Source organism: Tiliqua scincoides, chromosome 2 (assembly GCF_035046505.1).
Source record: "Tiliqua scincoides isolate rTilSci1 chromosome 2, rTilSci1.hap2, whole genome shotgun sequence".
In the NCBI taxonomy this organism is placed as follows: domain Eukaryota; kingdom Metazoa; phylum Chordata; class Lepidosauria; order Squamata; family Scincidae; genus Tiliqua; species Tiliqua scincoides.
In genome coordinates, this window is record NC_089822.1 from 246,455,399 (window position 1) to 246,483,312 (window position 27,914).

The window sequence follows — 27,914 nt, forward strand, 5'->3', positions numbered from 1 at the left end:
GCTTCTCAAAGCAATGTGGCTCTTTGTCTCATTTTCTTCATCTTGCATTCCAACACAGGACACAAAAATCCCAGCAGGTCTGAACTCAACTGAATGCAGCCCCGGTCAAGGGCATCATATCATTGTGCAGCCTGCCTTGGCTTCCCTGTGGATTTTGTTTTGTTACCATGGTGCAACTATGCAATCAGACATGGAACAGACTTGAAGTGAGCAAAGAGCCTGGCTTTTGTCTGTAAAAGCATGAGATCTTAGTTTTGCTTTAGAGGGTGGGTGATTGAGTGAGAGAGAGCATAATCCTGGGCGCTTGTTGGGTTGGCGCAAGGGACGTTTGTGCCTCCTTGTGTGTCAGTTGGGCCAGTGCAAGGATGTGCGCCTGCCCATGGAGGCCAGATCTAGCCTCCACACCGACACAACCAGGTAGGTTCACACTGATCTCCCTAATCTGGCAATGGGGTTTGGGGAGGGTGGGGGTAGGTTGGAATGGGGACACCCTCGGGCATGGGGAGGGCGGGCTGGTGGGCAGAACAGCCTGGGGAGGGGGGTGGGACTAAGATCCAGCACTTAGGCTGGATCCCAACCCCTGTCCCTGGCCCGATTGGCCTTACACTTGTTGGCAACCTTTGGTCTCGAAAGACTATGGTATCACGCTCTGAATGGTGGTGCTGGCACAGCGTCTAGTGTGGCTGAAAAGGCCGATTCGGGAGTGACAATCCCTTCCACACTGGGAGAAAGTGCAGTCTGTCCCTGGTCTGTCTCCCGGGCTGTGGACCTTCCTTCTTTGCCTCTTTGCCTCGGCAAAGTGTCTCTTCAAACTGGGAAAGGCCATGCTGCACAGCCTGCCTCCAAGCGGGCCGCTCAGAGGCTAAGGTAAGAATGGGGCCTTACACTGGCTGCTTGGATTTGCACCAGCAATTTTACTGGCTCAAATCCGATTAGCCCCATAGGGCTGGCTGGGACATTACTTGGGTAAGGGAACATAAAGACACAAGAGTTGTGCCCCAGTCTGCACCTAACCTGGACTAGATACAGTGCAGGCCAGTTGGCCTGCCTGTCCAGAGTAGGTTAGGATTGCGCTGAGAGTGAGTGAGAGAGATTCGCTGTAGTTAATGACAAAGAAGAGAAACTTACCCCCAAATTTATCTTCACCAATCATGGAGAAATATTTGCCCCCAAATATTTCTCAAGGATAAGCAAAGGCACATTTTGGGGGATTCCCTTCTGTGCCATTAAAAGCCTTCTCAGGCTCTGGAGCTAGGAAAAACATATTACCTAGGAATGGTGAACATTCTGATGTGCACGTACATGGAAAGAACAGGCCTATCTGTTTTACTGACCTAGTTATGCACAGTATGTTCAATACCACCCTCAGTGACTGACTGAATGACACCAGTTAGTCTAGGGTGCTTATAATGAAACCTAAATGCTGAGGAGATGTGACTAGGTGACCAGCCAGTTATTCTAGGGCTCCTCAAACAGCTTCTCTCATTTACAGCAGCTGTCTCCCACAAAGATGCATCACAATAGATTTTTGGCTCCTTGGAACATGTGAGCCAAAACCCAGATGTGGGGGAAGAATTCTGTTCCTCGGGTTGTGCAGATCCAGGATAGCAAGCTGGAAAGGCTGAAGACAGTATCTTATTTTAATCCTGCCTGTCAGTCTGCAGGAAGAAACTGTTGATGGTGCAAAAAGCAAAATAAGACCTTGCCCTCCAGTAGCACTTGCTCTTCCTCTGGCAAAAATATGAGGGTTGCCACCATTTTCTTCCAGCAGAGAAGCCGAATCTTTCAACATATACACGATAGGAAGAAATCAAACAAGTGCAGCATCCCCTCATCATTGCCATCTCTATGGTAGGAAAATCTGCATCATCTTATTGCTTTGAAGGGCTGAGATTTTATTTAATGAATTAATGTGGCTTTGCATTTTTCTTTTTGCCGTCACCAGTCTCTGGTTTTCTATTGTGAAAGCAAACATTTTGGCTGGTAGATATAAACTATAATTCCAGCATGCTTACTTGTGGAAAGAAAATTAATGGCAGATATGTAATATCTTGGTCACTGATTCCAGTGAAGGAAGACAAAAACAAAAACTCAGGAATTTCTATTGGACATTAGGAGAGAGGGTCAGAGTAGTCACTTCAGCAGTCCAAGATACCTAACAGATTAATGACTTCAATAAGTACTAAAGGTTCTACTAACAGATATAGGACCTTATTAGCAGATACCAATAAATAAAAATTAATAAAAAATTACAGCATTTGTATATCGCCTTTCACAACACATTGTGAGAGTCTTACAGACTCAAGGAGGTTCAATTCATTTTTACACATGAGCCTTTACAATAATTATTCTACAAGCAACTGGTAGACCCCTTCACTTCCAGATGGAATCCTTCAGTATGGTCATCTCACCTTGCATCATGAGGGCACTGTCACCCTCTTGCAGTCACAGGTCACAACAGTGACTCCTCCTGGCTCTGTCCTCTCACGACAGCTTTGTCATCTAGAATTCAACCGGGACCACTTCTGCTTAGCATTCATTAGGCAACCTTCAGCTCGACCACCAGACCACACCTCCTGCCCCACTAGACCACGGGTTCTGCCCAGTTATTGATTATTAATACAAACTTGATGAATAGTAAGTTGTTAATACAAACCAGTTATTGTCAGTGTGTACAACTGGCAATATATTTGATGTTTCCTGTTTCCCCCCATAGGTGCATGAAATAAACTCATTTGTAATAAAACCAATAATGGGTTATTTTAATTAAATCAGATGTTTTATAAATACTTGCTCATACTGTGATAGCAAAAGCCAAGCAATGAACTAAGTGACAGAAGGCGCCCTTTTGATATTTACAGCAAAGGCCATAATTCAGCACTACATAATCTGCTATCAAGAAACTCATGTTGGACTTGGAGCACATTATGCAGAGTTGACTAATTTACATCTTCTTTTCTTGGCGGTATATTTCACTTGTCTGTTCCAGAACTTGGATTGCTTGGGGCTCTTTCGGAAGCTAGCATCTTGATAGCACCACACGTATACTGATGGAGCCTATTGGTGGCTGGAGCCGTGACGGAAAACGCTCTGAAACCATCAGGTCAGTGTGGGTAGTGGCAGTGGGGAAAAAAGGCAAATTCCACTGTGAGGGAGGGGAAAGAAACTAGAACACCAACAGTGCAATCCTATGCATGTCTATTCAGGTGAAAGTCCCATTGTGTTCAATGGAGCTTGCTCCCAGAGAAAGTGCATATAAGGTAGTCACCCAAACCTCATGCCATTTCAGTATTCTATACTGCATGGCCCATTTAGAATACTAGATACAGTACTGGTTGCTGCATTTAAAAAGTGACATTGAAGAAAAGGAAGAGAGAAGAGGCACCAAAATGGTGAAGAAATAGAATCTTTGTGGCAAAAAAAACCAGCTCCTAACATTTGCAAAGCAACTGGCCTCCTCTCCATGCCCCTTTCTGAAACACACACAGAGGATTGCTAACATTTATCCAGGTGACCTAAGCAGTGAATGATGTAACATACCACAAGAGAAGGCAATGCTTTGAAGAGAGAGAATTACTATCCTCTTAATATACCCGTGTCAGGCATCATGATGAATCGTATTAATGTTTTACAAGATGAGGCCATAAGCATAAAACCACGCAATTTTAAAGCCAGCCATTAGAATTTCATAAATTCATAGGCAATTTTGTGTGTCACTCTTCTACTCTGGCAGAAAGGAGAGAGATTAAAACAATAACCTGGGTGAACCAGAAGCAAAATCCAAATAAGAATATAAGAAGAGTCCCACTGGATCAGGCCAAAGGCCCATCTAGTCCAGCTCCCTGTATCTCAGTGGCCCATCACATGCCTCAGTGAGCACACAAGACAACAAGAGGCCTGCATCGTGGTACCCTCCCTTGCATCTGGCATTCTGAGGTAGTCTACTTCTAAAACCAGATGGCATATACCCTTCATGGCTTGTAACCTGTGATGGATTTTTCCTCCAGAAATCTGTCCAATCCCCTTTTAAAGGCATCTAGGCCAGACACCATCACCGCATCCTGTGGCAAGGAGTTCCACAGATTAATTACACACTGGACAAAGAAATGTTTCCAAATGCCTCAAAGGAGGCTTCCATTCCCAGAGGACCTAAACATTAAAGATATAGATCCAACAAAAGACCCTCACAGATAGCAATAAATGTGAATCTATATAGGAGAAATCAAGGTACTCCATCTTCTGTAGTTTCCTGAAAAATCTAGTACTGTATAGTATTCACGTTCCTCTAAGCTTAGTTTTTTCCCCATTTAAAACAAGCCCTGTCCATTCTGATGTTATTTTTAAAGACACATATACCTGGTCTCCATGAGTTGTACCTGACTCAAGTTGGTTGTGAGTAACAGCCCAAACCTATCCCCCACCAATCCTTGGCATGCAGCTGTGCCAACAGAGCATGGGTGGTGGTGGTTTGGATGAGACAGTGAGGAGTAAAAAACTTTTCTACTTACCTCCAGATCAGCTCACTTGTCACTATGGGTCTCCTTGAACCTATGCTAGATATGTAGTTGGCCCAAGTTCAGAGAGTTAGGGAGCATGTCAGGCAAGGCTAGCCTGGGAGCTAGCTTCTTGGCACACACTGCTCTACTGGAATCCACCACTCCCTGAACCACCCCCTCCCTGCCCCAAACCTCCCTGGACTGCTCATGCCACCAACCTACCTGCGCCAACAGTGTCTGGGTGGTTCTGGTCCGTCCATGAGACCTCTGGACATTTGAGCCAGTGGTCCTGCAGTGTGTGACAGTGGTGTGCAATTTGCAATGCAACTGCGTCGCATATGGCTGTGAAACAGGAGTTCTGCTGCCATAAATGGCTCATAGGATTGAACAGTAAGAACATAAGAACATAACAGCCCCACTGGATCAGGCCATAGGCCCATCTAGTCCAGCTTCCTGTATCTCACAGTGGCCCACCAAATGCCCCAGGGAGCACACCAGATAACAAGAGACCTCATCCTGGTGCCCTCCCTTGCATCTGGCCTTCTGACATAGCCCATTTCTAAAATCAGGAGGTTGCGCATACACATCATGGCTTGTACCCCGTAATGGATTTTTCCTCCAGAAACTTGTCCAATCCCCTTTTAAAGGCGTCTAGGGTAGACGCCAGCACCACATTCTGTGGCAAGGAGTTCCACAGACCGACCACACGCTGAGTAAAGAAATATTTTCTTTTGTCTGTTCTAACCCGCCCAACACTCAATTTTAGTGGATGTCCCCTGGTTCTGGTGTTATGTGAGAGTGTAAAGAGCATCTCCCTATCCACTCTGTCCATCCCCTGCATAATTTTGTATGTCTCAATCATGTCCCCCCTCAGGCGTCTCTTTTCTAGGCTGAAGAGGCCCAACTTCAGTAACTTGAGTTTCACACATTTCAATGGAATTTGGGATACAACCCTATCCAAAAGAAGTTCATTTCTGTTGTGTTCCTAGTTCTTCCAAAATGCAAAGCAAACAAGGACACATTATAGCTGAGAATTAGCAAATTTATTGAGTCCTGGAAAAGAGGGTAATTTTATCCTAGTGAAACGTTTTACAGATCGATAACAGCCCTGCCTCTATTGCCTGCACATTCAATTTGCCCCTCAAAAAACAAAAAGATTGATGAAATAAAGTCTTCCGGAGGCAGAGCTGCAATGAAAACAGAATCACACTGAAGTCAGTTATTTTTTTCAGGTCTCTTCAGCTTTAGAAGCAATCTTTAAAACTGCCCACCTCACTTTGAAATCTTCATTATATAGAAGTAGGCACCACCGATGCCAGAATTAATATTCTGGCAGCTTAATTGAGCTTTGAGGTTGTGTGGCACTTGTGAAGTTGCAGCTAGCAGAAAGTAACAAATGGAGGAAGCGTTTAGAGAAAGGGGGGAAAGGCATCTCATTTCAACCATGCATTATTTGGAGCCACAAAGAAACCTGTGGATTACATCTGTCTGCTGTTTCAACCATACAAGGTCCATGAGCCTTGATGAAGTCTTCATAGCCATCTATGTTCAATAGCTCCAGAGTTCTCACTTCTTTGTAGTTCTGATCTTTCCAGCCCTTACTATTTGGTTTTACATGCACTAGCTCAAAGCAGCACAGAAATGCTGTTGCCTTCCAGGTAACAAATGGAGTTGAATGGTTGGCATCCTGCATTTGTCTTGGGCAGGCTCCACTAAAATGAATAGGACTTGCACAGGAGCATAAATGTTCTTTGTACCCCCGTGCAATGCCCATTCATTTCAATGGCACGCACAGAGGAACATGCATAGCAGGTCTAGTATTTGTAAACCAAGACAAAATAATCTTCTTAGATCTGCGCGTGCAGTTAAGTGGTTTCGATCCTGAGAATTACATGCACGATGGCTAGTTCCATCGCATCCCGAGTTCATTTTATACAACGGTCAACAATGTGTCACTTTTCTAAAATAGAAAGGAAAAAAAAATTAAAACTTCTCTCCTTTATTTCCAAAGGAGGAAAATGGGGGGGAAAAACCACAAACGCACAAAAGTTGCTGCCCATTAATAACAACAACAATATCGTTAGCAGCAATACCACTATGGTAACTTTGGGTTTGGAAGGCAGGTGCATGTCTTGAACTCCTCTTGAACTCTCAAGGGGAGAAGTTTTGGCTCAAGATTCCAAATGGCAACATAGCACCACCCAGAGGGTGTGAGTAAGGCAAAGGGGATTTTTAGAAAACTAGTCATTTCTATAGCTTATTTCATTTCATCATTCCACGGTATTCCTCTAATACAGCCGTGTTCTTCCTCCTGTCCTTAAGATCCCTTTGGAACACACCCCATGGTCCTCACAGACTTGGTACCATCCAGTTAAGAAACTTCATGGCAACTTCAAAGCCAAGGAAACAGGCCTAGAAGAAGAGGCAAGAAAGCACAGGTGTCAAACGACCACATAGACCACAGGACTAAATATCCCCACTGGAGGCCACCACAATTGTGGGAACAGTATTTCAAACTAGAAAGATTCGTTAGCTGCCCTTTTGCTGATCTTTAATGGAGAGCAATGACAACCAGAGTCAACTCAGGCTAACTTTTGGCCCACTGGCTAGTGTATTAAGTTCTGGACCCCTGAGATTTGGGTTCTGCTTTCAGTTCTGGACTGTCTAGATGGCCCTAGGCAAGCCAGTGTCTATCTCCTTCAAGGAAATAATACCAGGGCATTTTTTAAACATGCAAGTGGAATGTCCTTCCATTTCTCCCATGCATCAGAAGTCATGTTTTTATTTATTAATAATTTGCATCTTGCCCTCCAAAAAATTTTTCCAGGGCAACTGACTCAACAAAAATCAAAAACATCTTAAGCGTTATGGTGGGGAAAGGATACTGAGCCACAGCATTTTCTCGCACAGATCAAGAAGCTGCAACCCCAAAAAGAGGCACAAGTCCAATCATAAATAGTCTCATCAAGATCAAGACGAAGAACTGAGGGAGGGGTTTGGAAACTAACAAAATGGAATCAGCTCACTATCTCTTCTCTGCTGGAGCATCAGGAAACTGCCACACTGTTGAGCAGAACAGACTTATACCTCCATTTGGATTTTCCTTGGGATGACTTGGGGAATGAGCTGTGCTCTTGTTCAGGTTATGATTGCCACATCTGAGGGCTCAAACATGTGGTTAAGAATTCCTCTTGTGTAGTATTCGGCTTGGTTAGATTGCTCCCATTGTTAGTTTAGGGCAGGGCTGCACCGTGACCTTTTGTGCCAGTGAACCACAATCATGGTGCTCTGTGACCTGTAAGTGACGTCGCTTCTGGGTCACCTCCAGCTGCGACCCCTCTGGCTGGAAGTGTTCTGAGAGCCGATGGGCTGCCTGTGGCCTCTCCTGCCTTTGGAAGGCCTTCTAAGGCCTCCAGAAGGCAGGCCTCCGGAAGGCCTTTTAAAGATACTTCCAATTTTTCAGAAAAACCAGTACCTTTAAAAGGCCCTTGAGAAGCTCCAGAAAGCCTTCTGAGAGCCAGAGAGGCCACACAGCCTCTATAGTCCCACAGAAACTTCTAGTTTAAAAAAAACAAACCTGAAAGTACCTTTAAAAGGCCTTCCAGCCTCTGTGTCAGACTTTTTTTTTTTTACTTGTAGGGTCCTTTTGTAGGGGAGGGGGGCAGGGGCAGGTGAGGTTCTGCCTCCCCTGTCTCTAATGACCACATGTCCCTGGTCTAGGGATGTGGTTCTCACTTTAGGTGTGATTCAATTCTAGACAAGCCTATGCCTCCAGGGACACACAGGCCACATCTTTAGAGGAAGGACCATAACTAGAGATGTTTGAAAACAGTGTTATTTACCTTACTCAGAAGTAAGCCTATGGCGTTCAGTGAAGCTGTAAACCTATCTTACTGAAAACAAACACCTCTAACCAGAACTCAGTGATACAGCAGCTGCTTTGCATGCAGAAGCTCCCAGGTTCAATCCTTAGCATCTCCAGGTCGAGCTTTGACAGGCCCCTGCCTGACTCTCTGAAGAGCTGCAGCCAATCAACTCAGACAGCGCAAGCAAGCATGCCAAGCCATATGCTCCAGAGGAATGTGCAGCTCTGACACCCCTTCCTCTGGAGCATGTGGCTTGGCATGCTTCTTGTAGTACCATTGACATCATTAGGCAGTGCAGGGGGTGCAGGCTGCACCGGGTGACATGCACAGAAAGGGTGACACCACTACTGGTCAAAATTTTTAAAACTTTGGTGTTTTCGAATAATACCATCATGTTATATATCATTTGATGCATAATTCCATGCATAACGCAATGAAACAAATCTTCTTGAAATATCTCTATTCTATCAAAAGTCAAAGCCAAAAGTCAGTGGACATTGCCCCACCCACTGCATGGGAAGACATCCATCATGGGGGTGACATGCTGGCCTCTCACATTGGGTGAAACAAACCCTAATGACATCACTGTGCAGTACACACTGGTCTGATTTGTGTAGCTAGATCTGTCCAGGTTGGAAGTGGATCAACAAGCTGTGGCTGTGTCTAGTCGCCCCTTTGTACAACAAATGGTGCTGCAAGATTCCACCTCTCTCAACGTTTAAGTCCTCAGAATCCAGCTAAAAGCTTCACTTCACTTACTGCATTGGCAGGAAAGGCCCGGATCATGACGGCGGTGAACCCCTTGTACAGAGACATCACTCCCTCCTCTCGAAGAAGTTCTCTCAAAACGTCTCTGAATCCATTTGGATACTTTCCTGGGGGAGCTATTGAGCAAAACACATATAGCAAAACACATATCTTAAGATATAGCCATGTCACAAGCTCTAACCATGAAGACCCCCAACACAGGGAAGCCAAGCTTGCACTGCCTGTCTCCCCCCAGCAGTCACTCTCCCTCTCTCCTGCAGCCCCACTGTCACAGTGGGTGGCGGTTTTACACATATCTGTAGTGCCAACAATGTCCTAAGCCCTGGACAGGCCATGCTACAAATGACATTATCCTTATTTTGAGTACTCACAGTCTACATCAAAGCAGTAAGAGAATACTAGTAAGAGAATGAGGGCTCTGCCCCCAAAAAGAGAAAGGTCAAGGGGAGGCTAGGATGGCTCAGCTGGGTCTGAAGAAAACTGAACGAGAGGAAAGAAAGAGAGTCGTATCTTAAATGAAGGCTCCTGGAAACTGTCCATGCCACCAGCCGAAGTCACTTCCCAGTCCTATTGTTCAAGGTACCCTGTGACTCAACAAGTATGTGTAGGCAGAATCTTTTTTAATTTATCCAAAAGGCTTAACCAGAACCCGGGAAAGGGTTGAAATGATGAAGCCCAACCAGCCTTGCAAATAAACCCAGAAAAATTCAAGCCCGCAACACACACACACACACACACACACACACACACACACACACACACACACACACACACACACTGCTACTCTGCTAGGATGAAGAGGGACAGTTACATTCCTTTTTAAAGCAGTGGCTTTCTTATGCAAAAGGTGAATCTTGACTCAGTACAGGATTAGAAGCATAGCAATGGCCAGAAAGAGGCAATTCAGTCTACAAAAGCTTCCTGATTTGTTGTCTGAAGGCAATTGATATTCATCACAGCTGACCAGACCAGCAGCTGTGGACAGGCCTTTCTAGAGAGGCAGCTGCAATATAAGGAGACTGCAAAATGGGGATTATAGCCCATTTCAGCTCCCATTCCCAAGGTGTCCAGAGTTGCTACAGTAATGCTGTAACAAGAAGAGAAAAAAGACAATGAGAATTTGTTCTGCACTAGCAACTCAGTGGCCACAATGGGATAGAAAGTCAATACACAGCAAAAGACATCCAGCATGAATGTCCCATCCAGAGCCAGATTAAACCAATGCCTGCCACGGACTGCTGCCCAGGAGTGCCTGGAGATGGCAGGGCAAGTAGAGCCTGAAAGAACTCATTCTTGGCCTTCTATGAAGAATATGGTGGGACTGGGGAAGGAAAGACACTATCATATGCTTTAATCACACCTTAATGCTTTCTCTAATTATATAATGATAAATTAGCAATGAATCACACAAGAGGCTTGCAGATATTGAGCCATCACTGCTCCCGTTCAGTTCTAAACCTTGTTTTAGAGATCCCCCACTGAGAACAAGTATGACAGAGAACATATTAAGCACTTGGCATGAGACCTGCCTAGGTCAAGAATGAAAGAAAAACTACTAAAAAGACAGTAAAGTCACCTCCCCCAAGCCCACCTTCAGGACAACTCCTGCCCTGCATAATCTTTGATTAGGTTGCATATCTGTCTGGGAATCAGCCCTGTTGAGCACAATGGGACTTACTTCTAAGTGGACATGCCTAAGACTGTACAGTGAGTAGCACCTGACTCACCCGTCTGGTAGCGTGATTTCAACACATCTGGAGGAATCCCAACAGCCCAGTTGAAGATCCCTGCCATGCCACCTGCAAAAAGAATCCTGGGAACGCTGAGGTCACTTACGCTGCCAAGAACATGCAAGAGAGAGAAAAGGAGAGAGAAGCATTCTAAAATTCCATCTGTGAAGATAAAAACATTCTGGGACCAAAAAAGAGGTGCAATAAGACTACAATATTACAGACTTATTCTACCCCTTATTATTCTGCCCCTTATTATTCTGCCCCATTATTACAGACTTGTGCTTCTGCCCCTGCCTCTATGTGCCCCATAATACTTCTTCCCCCTTCATACTGTATTCTGTGCCAAGAAAATTGACATTTTGCTCTGTGTATTGTCACAAAAAACTTCATACTATTGCAACATTTTTGTTTACTGCAGTGTCAGGATTTGTTCTTCATAGGAAATTCTTTGAAAATACCATAGGAGATGAAGTGAACACAGAAAACCATTTGGGAGGAAGGAAAAAAGACCCACCGCCTTGCTCTCACTGCCCGGAATGGCTCTGAAAGCAAGGGGGAGGGGGTGCTTACATGGCGCATTGAAGCGGCTGCAAAACTTAGCGCTGTGCCCCCCCCCGAATGCTACTGCCTGAAATATGCTACACAAATGCCAAGTATTATTATTTGGACTTTTTTGTACAATTTCATAAAATAAGAAGAAGGTGGTGTTGCTCCACAGAAGGAAGGATTTCTAAAATGTACTTTTGGGAAACTTAGTGTTCTACTTACCTCTGCCCTTGAGGTGTCAAAACATTTTTGAGCCACTCATAGGTCATGAAGTACATCCCGCTGGCTGGAACATCTGGTCAGGTAAACAGAGGCAGACTCAGAGAAAGCAGAGGCTCTGCTGGGGACAGTCGCAAGTCAAACCCCAAAACTCTGCAGGGAGGGAAGGCAAGTTCTGCCAGGTTACCATAAGCAGAATTCGGAAAATGCCACAAAAAATTGCACTGCGTCTTGCAGTTAAAATAAGGAGTGTCCATAATCAGAGGCAGTATACTCTGGAATACTAGTGGGAACAGGTGGGGTGAGAAACACTGTGTTCATGCTCAGCTTGCAGTCTTCCTTGGGACATCCAGCAGGTAACAGAATGCTGAACTTGATGGACTTTTGGTCCAATCCTGCATGGCTCTGAAGAAGTTGTCAAAGTGGGCCTGACTGATACAAGGATAGGGCCAGATGGCATAAAAACAAGCTAGAAAGAGAATCCTCTTTGGTGAGTAGAAAAAGGACAAGGAACCATTCTGTTCCAGCTCTTTCACACAGCTGCTGTACTTTTCCAGCCATTACCTCTCATGAGGGTCAGCACCGTTCCTTTGTATACGCCTCGAATTCCAGCTTCACGATATAGCTGTTTGGCGCAGTCCAAGGGGCCCCCATATTTAATTTCACCTGAAGCTGCCTGGATCTAGGTGATTGAAAGAATGATTTTCTCACCAACAACAATGTCTATGAATGCTTGAACATCACGTTTTTCTCAATCTAACAGCCCAATCCTAAGTTGTGCTGGCACAGCCTAGCTGCATGGCCTGTGCTGTATTAAATGCAGCTCAGGAGGCAGCTGGAGGTCTCCTTGGGGCAAGGGATATATTTTCCCTTACCTCAGGTAATGCCACAGCCACCTCTATGGGGTTTCTTGGATCCACGCCAGGTATATCACAGCGCAAATCTGAAAAGCCCCATGTAGGGCTGCCTAGCCTAGGAATGGGGTTTGGATGTAGCCTGCTCTACCACCGCCAATCCCACCCCCTCCCAGGACTGATCCTCCCCTGTTCCTCCTTCCATCATCCAGAAACACCCCTTCCCCACCTCCAAAATGCCTTCCCGCCACCCTCTCCCAGCCCCCACACCACCTGCAGAACCTTACCTGTACCTGTGCCGGCCAGCATTGGGCTGCCGGGCTGCGTGGGTGCCAGCTGCCGGGCTGGCGTGGGCCGTCGCACTGGCCCAACTGACTCGCAAGTAAATGCAAATGTGCCTTATGACATGTTTATGATAATCTGAGCCAGCACGGGGACAGTCACACTGGCTCAAGCGCACTTTAGGAATGTACTGTAAATGTAAATCTCAACATATGCCTGTTAACTGAGAAGCACCTTTTAAGTGGTGGTTCTCTTCTCTTTAGCAAGAAAGGTAGCAGTTGTCCCTATGCATCCCAGCAGTACCATATGCATCCCCCACAGTACCATTTCCAATGGCTATCTGCTGGTGTCTCTCTTCTGTCTTTTTAACAACTGTGACTCCCTTTGCGGCAGGGGAAACTCCCCCTATTAAATAACTATGCTAAACCAGTTTTGCCAACTCAATTTGTGAACTTTTTTTTGTTGAAAAGCAGCATGTAAATAGTCATCTTATTATAATTATATAATAATATTAACAACAACAAATGGCTAGGGTCTAAGCCTCAATCATTCATCACAAGTAGTCTGTGAAACATCAGCCCATAGGATGTCAGTGGGTGACAATATACTAAAATGGTAGAAATAAAAACTGCCAGTTTCTCTTCCTACTTCCACCCCTTTCCAGCTCTCTAACTGCTATTGATGGACTTCTAACCTCCATATCCACTTCAGCAAGCCCTGGTAAAAGCAATGTTGAAGCAAATGATTTGTATAAACACAACTAAGTGCAATAAGCTATTAGTGAATTGGCCTTGGAAACACTCATGATGTAGGTTATATTGCAAACAAATAAGCACCGTGTTTATCTGGGGAACAGTGAATCAGATAATCAAGATTTTAAAATATCTGGAAAAAGGGGGTGTTATCTTCTGGTGGCTCTTTCATTGGGGTGTTGAGACTCAAGGCCTATGAAAGCTCAAGGAATGATTCCTGGAGTTCACTTCTTTCCATGTGCTTGGAGGGAACTCTGTCCCTTCCCCCCCAACCCAGGGGTACATTTCCTCTGGAAGGCAGAAGTGGATGGGAACTATACTAGCCTACAGACTGGGCTCTACAGAACTGTGATAGGAAGGGCTGGAGACAAAACAACTTGGTGGCCACAGAAGGGAGAGGGAGTGATGTACTGCAAGCCTTTGACTGGGTCCTTTCCTAGGGTCTGCTAGTACAGGCAGACTTAGGGGATGGGAACATGAGATAACTAATTTCCTTAAGCCCTCAGGCTATTCAAAAATTAGATAGCTGCTAACTGCCCTGCAAAGAGCTGAGCTCCTGCAGTTTGCAAGGGGCTAAGCTACTGCAGTTTGAAAGCTTGTGTAAATATAGGGAGATAAATGTTTGAGAATCTTTTTTCTGGTGTGTTCTTGTCCGAGTAAGTCAATGATAGATAGTGGAGGCAGGAGAAGGTAACTAAGCTCTCATGCCTTGAGGCTATTCATTAAGGTTGCCTCATTACAAGAAATGGATTGAGATTTTTTGCAAATAAAAAAAGGTTACTTGTAAATGAATAAATAAAAAGCCGCCTTGAGTCCCTCCGGGGAGAAAGCCGGGGTAAAAATAAAGTTAATAATAATAATAATAATAAAATATTTCTTTCTAAGCTCTTTAAAAGTCTTGTAAAGCTAGGTGGGTTCATTTTAAGTGAACCCACCTAGTGTCATTTTAAAAAGTAGATCCTGTCTTGAAAGAGTGTCATTTTAAAAAGTAGATCCTGGTGTTCAAAAGTTTGGGAACTACTGCTATAGCTCATTCCAACGTAAGCTTTACAACCTCTTTTATACTTCTAATAGGGTTATAAAAGACCTGACCTTGTCCCACTGAAGTAGAGGGAAGCCACAGAGATCAAGCAGGTAAGTCACTACTTTAAGCTGAAAAGCCACAGGCCAAAGTTAAAATCTGAGGATCAAGATGAGATTTATGGATTAGTGTCAGTCAGGACTTTACACTGAGTATTTAGAAAAGGTCCTATGCATATGGTTATCAGGACCTTCAGCCCTACTAGGAGAGTGCTGTTCTAACATTAGCACAGAGAGAATATGCTATTGAGAGAAACTCCATATATCCTCAATAGGTAATCTGAAGGCTACAATTGTTTCCCCAAGCTTCTGGTCAGTTAGTTCAACCACTTTCTCCTATGTTTCTAATTGCCACTGCACCAGCCATCAACGAGCAGCATGCATAAGAAAACATGGCTGGTGAGAATGAGAAGATGGTGGTTAAGTGATTAATGGGCACAGTCTCCAGGCACTTTGACTAGTTAAGACTATTGCTTACATGGTATTCTGCTGACCTATAGTTGAATGGTGGTGGAGGACACACAGTGAATTTGAACTCAAGGAATTTGATACTTCCTGGAATAGAGGATGGATGTGATCCTCAGGCCTCTCTTACCTGTAGAAGGCACTTGATTCTCTCTCCTGGAGCCATGATTGCAGTGGTGAACACCCCAGATAACATGCCTGCAGCAAAGAGTTGAGGATATCTGCAGAGTGAAGAAAGGACATTAATTCTGAGAATTTACCTGGATGGCAAAAATTGCATTAAAGTATATGCATTTAAAAAACAAAGTCCCTTTGCTAGGCGATTTTAAAACAGCCTTGCTTACCATTGTGATGCAAGACAGAGTCATTAAGCATACAGTTCATCAATTGTCCAGGAGCTTAGAAAGGCTTCACTCTGAGCCAGTGACCCCTCCCTTCACCCAGAGCAAAGTGATTCTCTTTCTTTTACTTGCTCAGGGGGAAGGGAGGGAGCGCTGCCTTGGAGTAAAGCCATTCTAAGTGCCTGGAGAGAGAATGATTGATGGATTGTCAGCCGACTGCCCTCTCTCATTAATGAGGCTATTGTTAAATGACTTTTTTCCTTTAATTTAAAGGGCCCATATCATGTTGAGCCGCAGTTCTCAAACTCTCTAGGAGAGTTTGAGCTGCAGTAAGTCCTTGCAGGAGCGGGGCGGGAGGCAGGGAGGGATTTTTCCACCAGTGAAAAATTCATGGATAATTATACCTGTAGTTGTTTGCATGACTGTCTCTCTACAACAGTAAGAAAAGCAGTTTTTTAAAACTGTGATTTTAAAGGGATGGATTTTTTCCCCCTTCTTCAGGGATCAGCACATTCCTTCTCATTTGCAGTGGCCATTCATGTTGAGTCAAATCCGTGTACAAAAAATCCATGTATAACAAGGTTGGACCTGTATTCATTTTCTCAACCATCGTATAAGAAACTAAAGAGGGCAAGTGTCCTATGACAGAACTTGCTAGGAAGGCTTTCATAAGTCTGGTTGCCACCCTCATTGTGGCGAGTGGGTTAGTGTCCTCTTTAGTCAGTATTCTGGACCCTAGCTCTCGCTGTGAGCTGGAAGTTCTTTTGGATCTGAGGAAGAAGCAAGTCAAGTCTTGTCGTAAAAGAGCTTTATTTGCCTAAAGCTAAGAGCATCAGCTGTAAATAAGCTAATTTACAAGAGTAGCTCCAGGCATAAGTCTTACAGCATCTCCAGGTAGGACTTACATGGGCATCTCCAGCATTGTCAGGAAGGTCCAGGAGCAAAGCAATGGCTGAACACAGGAGCTTATACAGACTTAAGTGTTTACTTCTTTGTGGCACAACAAGACATGTTCCCATCATTTGGGAGAAGAGCTATCAAGCAGGTGCAGCTAAGTGGATACATGTGAAGAATAAATGGAGCCTTGAGCTTCTGAGGTAAACATGCAGGAATGCATCCGTATCCCATTCTCATAACACCGGGCAGCTGCAGCTGCTGAGGCCATTGTTTTGAATTCATATTCTCAACTTCTCATGGGAACAGTCCAGTGGGAAAGGACAGTTCCCAGGGGATAGGAGACATATAGAAGATGGTTGATAGGCACAGAAGATGGCTGCCAGGAAGGGAAGATGGTTGCTGGGAGTTACACTGAGTGAGCACTGGCCTCACTTGGCAGAGGCACCCTGAACGCTTCTCCCGAGTACTGCCAAGACTCATACTATTCCCTCCTACTCCAGCATATGGTGTGGGGGGGGGGATGGGGAGAGAGGCAACCAAACTGTGGTTTTGACCAAGGCCGGTTAACAGTTATGAAATTGTCCCCAGGCCAACATCAGCAGCAGCTTGGGACTGTAGCATTTATACTTCTTACAAACACATTTCCTGTTCTAGTGCAAAAGAACTACCTGGAGATGGCCAATTTTGAACTTGGGACCTTCTACATGGAAAGCAGGTACTCTATGACTAAGCTACAGCAATTTCTGCCAGAAGCTTTACACCCAAGTATGTTTAGGATTAGAGCCTTAGACAAAAATCAGGTAATCCTAAAGTCCTAGATGTCCTTAGCTATGTGGGGAATGGAGGGTGTTCAGTGCAGATGAGTACATAGTGGGAAGGACGAGTCATGCACATTACGAGTGTGGGCTCTGCAGAATAGAACAGTTGCCTTGGAGTATTGATGTGACTTATGTGCTCAGGCTTACCATCAAGAGGAAGTGTTACGTGTCTGTCATTATGTAACTTATATACCATATTCATTTAAAGTATACTCCTTCCAAAAGAGACATCCGTTTGTCTGGGGAGAGAACTGCACAGCAACAGCCCACACAGTGTCTGTTTTTAGTAGTGCAATCAGTCCCACGCTTCCAGGAGCCTGAAAACTCACCAGATTTGTTCATTGTGCTAAAAAGAATGCTATTTACAGCCACTTGGCTGCTGTATCAAAATGTGTAATTTTAAACACAGCAACAGGCTGGAAGCCTCAAGAACACATTCCTGAAAGGTCTGAATGACTCATCAACTTACGTCAGAATGTCGTCAGGGGTCCTCTGCTGAAGTTTCTTGCCCAGGCCAAATCCAAAGAAACACACCGCAAACATGGGGGTCACCCCAACAATCGGAGCTGCCATCCCCTTATACAAGCCTCGGACTCCCTGCAAGACAGCAAGTCAGCAGATTACTTGACTTTCTGCATCACTTCACACAGGATGCAAGTTCATCATTGGGTATCAAAGACAGACACTGTACAAGACAGTCACAGCAGCAGCTGGATCACTATGAAGCTCCAGGGTCTCAGGGAACGCGTCCGCTCCCTTGAAGCCTTGGTGGCTGACCTGGAGAAGCGCAGGCAGCCAGAGGAGGACTGTGGGGAGACTTCCGGGGACGATCAGGCTTCGTCCCAACCTCAGGCGTGCAGCTCCTCGGCTGCCCGGGTGGGAAGTCTCGGGACTGGAGGACGTCATCCTGGAGAGGAGGGAAACAATCCCCTAGGGGGGATCCCTTCTCCAGGGGATGGGCCCATATCCGAGCGCACTCGGGATACTCCTCGGCGGGAGGGGGGTCGGGGGCTTCTTGTAGTGGGGGATTTGATTATTAGAAACATAGAGAGGGGGGTTTGCGACGGATGTGAGGACCACATGGTGACTTGCCTGCCTGGTGCGAAGGTTGCGGACATCACTTCTCGTCTAGACAGGCTAGTAGACAGTGCTGGGGAAGAGGTAGCGGCTGTAGTGCATGTCGGCACCAACGACGTGGGCAAGTGTAGCTGGGAGGTCCTGGAGGCCAAATTTAGGCTTTTAGGCAGGAAGCTGAAAGCCAGGACCTCAAAGGTAGCGTTCTCTGAAGTGCTACCTGTTCCACGCACAGGGCCAGCTAGGCAGGCGGAGATCAGGGGTCTCAATGCGTGGATGAGACGGTGGTGTAGGGAGGAGGGGTTTAGATTCGTTAGGCACTGGGGAACGTTTTGGGACAAGCGGGGACTGTACAAGAGGGACGGGCTCCATTTGAACCAGAATGGAACCAGACTGCTGGCGCATAACATTAAAAAGGTGGCAGAGCAGCTTTTAAACTGATCCCTGGGGGAAGGCCGACAGGAGCCGAGGGGCATCCTGTTCAGGACTCCTCATCCCTATGGGATGAGGATGGGGAGGTTAGAGAACAACAAGACAAAGGCAGGGTAGGAGAAGAAATTGGGAAAGGTAGGGTGATGGGATGTGATAGATGGTTTGGCACAATGAGAGGATGCGGGGACAAAGGAGCAAATAAGCAGCCCATCCTGGGGCATTCCGTGTATAAATGCTTTTATGCGAATGCCCGAAGTCTACGAGCAAAGGTGGGAGAACTGGAATGTCTGGTGACAAGGGAAAATATTGACATAGTGGGCATAACGGAAACCTGGTGGAATGCGGAGAATCAGTGGGATATCGCAATCCCGGGCTATAAACTCTACAGGAGGGACAGGCAGGGGCGTGTTGGAGGTGGGGTGGCCGTTTATGTTAAGGAAGGGATAGAATCCAGCAAAGTAGAGATTGAAGGTGGGTCCGACTCCACTGTGGAGTGGGTTAAACTCCCACTCCCAGAGTGGGTTAACTCTGTGGGTTAAATTACCAGGCTTGTGCAGCGATGTAATACTGGGGGCATGCTATCGTCCTCCAGACCAGAAATCGGATGGGGACCTTGAAATGAGGAAACAGATCAGGGAGGTGTCAAGGAGGGACAGGGTTGTAATCATGGGGGACTTCAATTATCCTCATATTGACTGGGTCAATTTGTGTTCTGGTCACGATAAGGAAACCGGATTTCTTGACGTGCTAAATGACTGTGGCTTAGATCAGCTAGTCACGGAGCCCACCAGAGGACAGGTGACTCTGGATTTAATGTTGTGCAGTACGCAGGACCTGGTTAGAGATGTAAACGTTACTGAGCCATTGGGGAACAGTGATCATGCTGTGATCTGTTTTGACGTGCACGTTGGGGGAAGAATACCAGGCAAATCTCTAACAAAAACCCTTGACTTCCGACGGGCGGACTTCCCTCAAATGAGGAGGCTGGTTAGAAGGAGGTTGAAAGGGAGGGTAAAAAGAGTCCAATCTCTCCAGAGTGCATGGAGGCTGCTTAAAACAACAGTGATAGAGACCCAGCAGAGGTGTATACCGCAAAGAAAGAAGGGTTCCACTAAATCCAGGAGGGTGCCCGCATGGCTAACCAGCCAAGTTAGAGAGGCTATGAAGGGCAAGGAAGCTTCCTTCTGTAAATGGAAGTCTTGCCCTAATGAGGAGAATAAAAAGGAACATAAACTGTGGCAAAAGAAATGTAAGGTGATATGGGAGGCCAAGAGAGACTATGAGGAACGCATGGCCGGCAACATTAAGGGGAATAATAAAAGCTTCTTCAAATATGTTAGAAGCAGGAAACCCGCCAGAGAAGCGGTTGGCCCTCTGGATGGTGAGGGAGGGAAAGGGGAGATAAAAGGAGACTTAGAGATGGCAGAGAAATTAAATGAGTTCTTTGCATCTGTCTTCACGGCAGAAGACCTCGGGCAGATACCGCTGCCCGAATGGCTCCTCCTAACCGAGGAGTTAAGTCAGATAGAGGTTAAAAGAGAAGATGTTTCAGACCTCATTGATAAATTAAAGACCAATAAGTCACCGGGCCCTGATGGCATCCACCCAAGAGTTATTAAGGAATTGAAGAATGAAGTTGCAGATCTCTTGACTAAGGTATGCAACTTGTCCCTCAAAACAGCCACGGTGCCAGAAGATTGGAGGATAGCAAATGTCACACCTCTCTTTAAAAAGGGAAAGAGGGGGGACCCGGGAAACTATAGGCCGGTCAGCCTAACATCCATACCGGGTAAGATGGTGGAATGCCTCATCAAAGATAGGATCTCAAAACACATAGACGAACAGGCCTTGCTGAGGGAGAGTCAGCATGGCTTCTGTAAGGGTAAGTCTTGCCTCACAAACCTTATAGAATTCTTTGAAAAGGTCAACAGGCATGTGGATGCGGGAGAACCCGTGGACATTATATATCTGGACTTTCAGAAGGCGTTTGACACGGTCCCTCACCAAAGGCTACTGAAAAAACTCCACAGTCAGGGAATTAGAGGACAGGTCCTCTTGTGGATTGAGAACTGGTTGGAGGCCAGGAAGCAGAGAGTGGGTGTCAATGGGCAATTTTCACAATGGAGAGAGGTGAAAAGCGGTGTGCCCCAAGGATCTGTCCTGGGACCGGTGCTTTTCAACCTCTTCATAAATGACCTGGAGACAGGGTTGAGCAGTGAAGTGGCTAAGTTTGCAGACGACACCAAACTTTTCCGAGTGGTAAAGACCAGAAGTGATTGTGAGGAGCTCCAGAAGGATCTCTCCAGACTGGCAGAATGGGCAGCAAAATGGCAGATGCACTTCAATGTCAGTAAGTGTAAAGTCATGCACATTGGGGCAAAAAATCAAAACTTTAGATATAGGCTGATGGGTTCTGAGCTGTCTGTGACAGATCAGGAGAGAGATCTTGGGGTGGTGGTGGACAGGTCGATGAAAGTGTCGACCCAATGTGCGGCGGCAGTGAAGAAGGCCAATTCTATGCTTGGGATCATTAGGAAGGGTATTGAGAACAAAACGGCTAGTATTATAATGCCGTTGTACAAATCGATGGTAAGGTCACACCTGGAGTATTGTGTCCAGTTCTGGTCGCCGCGTCTCCAAAAAGACATAGCGGAAATGGAAAAGGTGCAAAAGAGAGCGACTAAGATGATTACGGGGCTGGGGCACCTTCCTTATGAGGAAAGGCTACGGCGTTTGGGCCTCTTCAGCCTAGAAAAGAGACGCTAGAGGGGGGACATGATTGAGACATACAAAATTATGCAGGGAATGGACAGAGTGGATAGGGAGATGCTCTTTACACTCTCACATAATACCAGAACCAGGGGACATCCACTAAAATTGAGTGTTGGGCGGGTTAGGACAGACAAAAGAAAATATTTCTTTACTCAGCGTGTGGTCGGTCTGTGGAACTCCTTGCCACAGGATGTGGTGCTGGCGTCTAGCCTAGACGCCTTTAAAAGGGGATTGGACAAGTTTCTGGAGGAAAAATCCATTATGGGGTACAAGCCATGATGTGTATGCGCAACCTCCTGATTTTAGAAATGGGTTAAGTCAGAATGCCAGATGTAGGGGAGGGCACCAGGATGAGGTCTCTTGTTATCTGGTGTGCTCCCTGGGGCATTTGGTGGGCCGCTGTGAGATACAAGAAGCTGGACTAGATGGGCCTATGGCCTGATCCAGTGGGGCTGTTCTTATGTTCTTATGAAGAAATCTGGGATGGTTTCATTCCATGACAGCCAAATGCTTTTAGGAGCGACAGACAGACTCAGGCAAGTTATGAGCTTTTGCAAATGCTACATTTGCAAACAAACAAGAAGACAGAAAGCTGTGAAGTCAGTCCATTGGCATTTTAAACAGGGTTGTTTCCAAGCTCTACCTGGGCTAGTAGATGAAGGAACATAAGGCTACCATAGAGGAAGGGCCTTGGCTCAGAGGAAAAGCATCTGCTTTTCATGCACAAGCTCCCAGGTTCAATCCCCAGCACTCCAGGTACAGCAGAGAAAAATTTCCATCTGAAACCTTGCAGAGCCACTGCCAATTGATGATACTGACTGAGATAAACCAATTCAGTAAAGGCAGCTTTGATTCCACTGAACTATAGCCTACTCTGGAACTCTTAACAGATGAACTGCATTTTATCAGCCCTGGACTACAGGAACTGCAGCACACATTACTATTATTATTACATTACTATTTATTACTATTATAAAGAACACAGCTATTATTCCAATGTTAATATTCTAGATATCACACGGATTCCAGAGACCCACACAATTCTCTCTCTTGAATGTCAGATACAAATATTCCAACATGTTGAAGCAAGTCTTTCTGAACTACGACAATGATGTTTCCTTCATAGCTAGTGATGTTCCTTCCAAGGAGACTTGAGCTTGAGCCACCTGAATTGATAACTTAAGAACAAGTCAAGTCTCTCAGTGGACGCATCATTCCCACGTGTTTTATTATACTTGGTATGTGGGTAAGCAAGGCCAGCCCAAGACACCTGAAATGACATGCCTAGTACTGCCACTCTTACTTGATGATGTGCCAGCCTCTACTCCTCCCACCCTCTAGTGTTCTAGTTCAGCACTCTCCTCCCTTCCACATTTCCTCTTCCTCTCTGTCTTCTTCCTTTTCCAATCCGGAGGAGGAGGAGTGGAGGCAAGTAGGCAGCCACAGATGGCACCCCTCACCAATCTGCTGCCTGAGGCAATCATGGATTGCCAACCATCAGCTGGCTTCATGGATGGACCAGCCCTCTGAGCAAGTGATATTTCTGGCAAGCACAATAAGTAAATTGACATAATACCTCTTGAACAAGAGTCTTTCTAAAACAGTCAAAGGTCCCAGAGTAGAATGCAGACTGCCCTGGCAAAGGTTTTGGTTGAGTCTGGAGTCTAACCTGCAAAACAAAAAGGTAAAGACAATGTCAGAAATAAAAAAGTAATCTTATTATTTGGCCTGTCTTGTTATGAAATCAGTTTCGGGCAGAGATGACTAGTCACACCTGCAGCTTCTACCATCGTATACACTTCCTCCCTTCTTCTCCCCTTACAAGCATCTTCTTTCCCAACCCATCCACCCCCAACTGGGGAAGTGAGTACTGGCAGGGACAGAGGCAGAGAATTCATCAAGTTGCTTCTTATTGACAGCATCCAGACAACTGTTTCATGATAAGGCTGAGGAAGACATAATAAAGTAGCAGCCTCCCTCTGTCAAGGGTAGCTGTGGGTAGATCTTTCAAAACTCAAACCTGATCTTACCCAGCCTGGGATCCTTACAGAAGAAAAAGCAGAGTCCTGCCCTAGTGAAGCTGCCAACTTTTTGGTCTGTCCCTGCCCTTGTGCCTTGCACAATGGTTTGATGTGCAGGCATTGGTTACCACCATGTTCCAAAAATAATACTCACTCCTGCTGAGCAAGTGGCTATTAAAAAGCACAAGAGCAAGACTATGGCAAGATGGCTTTCGAACTGGGAGATGGACAATCCAGACACATCTTGGAGCTGAGCAGAGGAGACTGGGAAAAAAACGGGGCAAGAGGGGCAAGTCTGCACTGCACGTCTCCTGTCTGCAGCTCACAAGATCCTGGAGCCAGCCCTGGAGCAGAAGGGAAGTGTGCTTAAATAGTCACTGCAATGACACAAATAAATCAGAACTGGCACCAGTTTGTAGCTGAGGGGAGACAGGGGCTACCCATGATCTGACATGGTGCCCAGTACAACTTATTTTTAGAAGTAGCACACCTCCCTCTGTACTTTGCCAGTTTTCTAATAAAATTACTCATAAATGAAATGGCAAGCCCTGACAATAATTAAAAAGTCAATTGACTTGAGTACACCAGAAAAAGTTTAGTTGAAAAAATATCCAAGTTATACCCTTAATTATAAGGCTTATAAGGCTGTATAGGCCATGGCTGAAGCTCAGTGGTAAGGAATATGCTTTGCATTATGACGGTCTCAGGTTCAATTCTTGGCATTTCCAGGTAGGACTGGGAGAGGAAAAAACCTAGAGCGCCACTAAAGGTCAGCATAGATAACCCTGAGCTAGAAGGACTGACGGTCCGACTTGGTAGAAAGCAGCTTCATTCATTTCTATCCTGGCATTAGCCCAACCCATTAGGATGCTTCAGACACCCATGACATCTGCCTGATATGGTAATGATAGGCAAGCAAGACTGATAGATCTCTCCTAATCTCTTTGGCTGGGACAAAATGTAACACCTTTATTTGTTGGAGTTCTTGGGTGCAAGAATTCCTGATCATGTTCTTAACACAGTTGCTATTATAAATGTCCAAGTTGACAAAGGGCAAGTTCCTTACTGGTAATTCCTTTTAATATCTGCCCATTGAATACAGACTGCTATTACCTCCTAAGTCTAATGATTAACAGGTAGGATGGTACAAGGGCAAAGATCATTTTGTTTTTTTCTCTCCCAGCAAACACACACTTTCAACCCATCTAATGAAGTTGAACTATGCATTGAAAACCAGGAGCTTTCAGAAACCAGAATGAAATGGTTTTCAGGTACAAAAACTGTGAGAGGACAGAACACTGTGTGTCATAACTAGTGAATGGCAGGTTTGCGCACCTCTGTGCAAACGAAATAAATAAAAATTCCATGCCAAAGTTAACTTAAATTCAACAAGCACCCACTTGCTCCTACAGGGGCCACCAGGGCAACTCACAATTATTATTATTTCAATTTATATTCTGCTCTATTCCATAGGATGAGAGAAGTTTACAATATTTTGCTATGTGTTTTTCTTCTTCTCTTCCTCCTTAGAGGGAGGTAGTGCTCTCTGGGAAGAAGGAGCACAGTCTAGCTGTACAGCACTTTGACTATAGATATTTGTAAAGAAGGCAGGATTTACGTGAAAGAGTTACCATAATATCACCCATCTCACTGCTTCCTCCTGATACACAAGCCAAGATGCTGATGGGTCAAAGAAAGGCATTCCTTGCAACTGTCCTGCAGTCTGGAGTACTTTCCCATAAGGATTCACTCAAGTCTAATCTCAAGCATCTTCCAGATGAACCACAATTTGGTGGTGATTCAACTAAGAGGGAGGAGGCTGGAGGAGGAGAATTTAATCTGTGAAGATGGTGCAGAATTCTGACTATGGTGTTTTACAGATTGCAACATTAGTTTGTGACTCAAGCATTTACACTCTTGCACCAACCCTAGGCTTTGATGATAATGAACAAGCAAAGACAAGCTAAATTGCTTACAGGTGTTGAATTAAAATAGGACAGGGGTAGAGGTGTGCATGTGGACGATTTTGTTCGCTCCTTAGAATATTTATTACCAAAAGGGCCAGCACTTACCAGCACAATATAGATCATCTCTAACGCTGTTCCATCAATATTCCATCACTTTTTATGAATTTTAGAAAGTGTCATAATTGGCAAGAGCATCTTGTAACATTTCAACACATGCTTTGGAAGACCACAACATGATGTTGATATTGCACCTATGAGTAGGGTGACCATACACAGATGGGGACAGAGTGCCCCCTATACCTTTATGCATTGTACAGAAGAATTTGGGCAGGTGCAGCTTTTCAAACCATTCCATGTTGAGCTGCACCTGCCCCAATTCCCTCTTCTATACAATGGTTAGTAGGCACTGTGTGTCTTTCCCTTTGTATCTGGTCACCCTGATGATTATCCTGCCAAACTGCAGCTGAGGCTGGGTGGGAGCTGCCTGAGGCCAGCCACACTGGTGCTTCCTTCCAGGTCAGTGTGCAGAGGACTAGGGTGGTCAGTCACAGAGGGGGGAGAGGGCCCCCATCCCTTTCCCCACTCTGTGGGAGAGGGAATTGGGGCAGGGGCAGCTCCCCCTGCTTATCCCCCCCATGTTGCAGCTGAGGCTGTGTGGAATCTGCCTGAGGCTAGCTACACTGGTGCTTCCTTCCAGGTCAGTGTGCAGAGGACTAGGGTGGTCAGTCACAGAGGGGGCAGAGAGCCCCCTATCCCTTTCCCCACTCTGTGGGAGAGGGAATTGGGGCAGGGGCAGGGGCACCTCCCCCTGCTTATTCCCCCCCATGTTGCAGCTGAGGCTGGGTGGGAGCTGCCTGAGGCCAGCCCACTGGTGCTTCCTTCCAGGTCAGTGTGCAGAGGACTAGGGTGGTCAGTCACAGAGGGGGCAGAGGGCCCCCTATCCCTTTCCCCACTCTGTGGGAGAGGGAATTGGGGCAGGGGCACCTCCCCCTGCTTATTCCCCCCCCCCATGTTGCAGCTGAGGTTGGGTGGGAGCTGCCTGAGGCCAGTCACACTGGTGCTTCCTTCCAAGTCAATGTGCAGAGACTAGGGTGGTCAGTCACAGTGGGGGCAGAGGGCCTCCTCTGCCTTTCCCTACTCTGTGGGAGAGGGAATTGGGGCAGGGGCAGCTCCCCCTGCTTATTCCCCCCCATGTTGCAGCTGAGGTTGGGTGGGAGCTGCCTGAGGCCAGCCACACTGGTGCTTCCTTCCAAGTCAATGTGCAGAGGACTAGGGTGGTCAGTCACAGAGGGGGCAGAGGGCCTCCTCTGCCTTTCCCTACTCTGTGGGAGAGGGAATTGGGGCAGGGGCAGCTCCCCCTGCTTATTCCCCCCCCATGTTGCAGCTGAGGCTAGGTGGGCGCTCCCCTCCAGGTTAATGTGCAGAGGACTAAGGTGGCCAGAGGGCCCATTAACCACTTGTGGAAGAGGGAGCTTGGGCACTCTGAGTGAGGCTCAGGCAGTTCCCACTCAGCCTCAGCTGCACCATGGGGGTGATAACGAGGGTGAGCAGAGAAGGAGTGCTCCATGCCTCCAGGCACTGAGTAGAGGAGGGAAAGGGGAGAGGGCAGCTCAACATTGTGGCCCTCTGTGCCTGCGAGGGGCTCCGTAGAACAGGCCAGGCGCGGCAGTTCAAATTCTTTTCAGATTCGCGCCCTTTCGCAGAGCATGCCGGGAGTTGGATCTCCAGGGCTCTCCCCAGGCACGAAGCCGCCTGGAACGCTTTCGCGCCGGACCCCCCTTCGGGGCTGTTAAGGGAGGGGGCGCTCTTCGCGGTGCATGACGGGAGTGGTAGTTCACCAAACCCTTTCTGGTCTCTCTCCCCAGACGTTCTCGCGCGGTGCACACCGGGCCTTGTAGTCCCCCCCGCTCTGCTCTTCCCTCACCTTGATGGTGTCCAGCGGGTGCCCCACGAAGACCAGACAGACGCCACCGAAGCCGCCCGCGAAGAAGTTCTTCACGGGGCTGATGGGCGCCTGGGCAGGCCTCTTCTGCTCCGCCATGGTTATTCCGAGGCGACACCGTCCAGTCCCGTCCCGTCCAGTCCCGTCTCGAGCTGCCGTCGGCTGCCTCCCGCCCAGCCGGTTGCAGCGACCTTTCCCCTCCTTTCGCCTTCCCTATCAGTCTAGGCAGGGAGGGCACAGAGAGGCCCTCCCAGGTGCCTAGAGAGGCCGAGGCTGGGCTATTCTCCTTGATTGACCATAGAGTTGCGGAAAGAGCGTCCAGGAATGCAAGCACCCCCGCAGCAGAAGCCTTGTTAACCCTTTTTATGCCACCAAGCACTGAGTGCATTGGATGGAATGGCTCCTTCCTTACTACCTGAGCTTAGCTTTGCACCCTTGCACTGAAACCCTTGGTAGGTCTCCTCTCAGGTGTCTGTCCCCTTGTTCAGTGAGGCTTACTCTCCCTTTACTCTCAGGTGTAAGTCCCCCTGAGTTCATTAAGGCTTACTCTCGGGTGTCCATCTCACTGAGTTTAGTGAGGCTTATTCTC

General features: G+C 46.5%; 1 protein-coding gene and 1 long non-coding RNA gene across 3 annotated transcripts; one reads left to right on the plus strand and one right to left on the minus strand.

The window, feature by feature from the left end:
* The first annotated feature begins 269 nt into the window (after positions 1–269).
* Positions 270–8,541, plus strand: LOC136639447 (uncharacterized). 2 transcript variants are annotated; one of them, XR_010793681.1, is made up of 4 exons: positions 270–417; positions 1,769–1,851; positions 2,990–3,103; positions 6,819–8,541. It is a non-coding gene; the product is annotated as an uncharacterized lncRNA (long non-coding RNA). The 2 variants fall into 2 exon arrangements; XR_010793680.1 differs by lacking the exon at positions 1,769–1,851.
* SLC25A20 (solute carrier family 25 member 20) lies at positions 5,525–27,562 on the minus strand. The gene is made up of 9 exons (XM_066613640.1): positions 27,308–27,562; positions 22,972–23,064; positions 17,587–17,714; positions 15,192–15,282; positions 12,193–12,310; positions 11,632–11,704; positions 10,858–10,967; positions 9,122–9,246; positions 5,525–6,908 (listed from the first exon to the last, which is right to left on the minus strand). Exons 1-9 carry the CDS (start codon positions 27,422–27,424, stop codon positions 6,846–6,848), a joined length of 918 nt encoding a protein of 305 aa, XP_066469737.1. The 5' UTR covers positions 27,425–27,562; the 3' UTR covers positions 5,525–6,845.
* Between the last annotated feature and the right edge of the window lie 352 nt (positions 27,563–27,914).

Excerpts from the sequence above, each read along its gene's own strand:
- SLC25A20 (XM_066613640.1), bottom strand. The coding sequence starts at position 27,424 with ATGGCGGAGCAGAAGAGGCCTGCCCAGGCGCCCATCAGCCCCGTGAAG. Across the intron at positions 10,968-11,631 it reads TTGACACCTCAAGGGCAGAG|CGTAAGTGACCTCAGCGTTC; the intron begins GTAAGTAGAACA and ends TGTTCTTGGCAG. Across the intron at positions 9,247-10,857 it reads GAAATCACGCTACCAGACGG|CTCCCCCAGGAAAGTATCCA; the intron begins GTGAGTCAGGTG and ends TTTGCTCAATAG.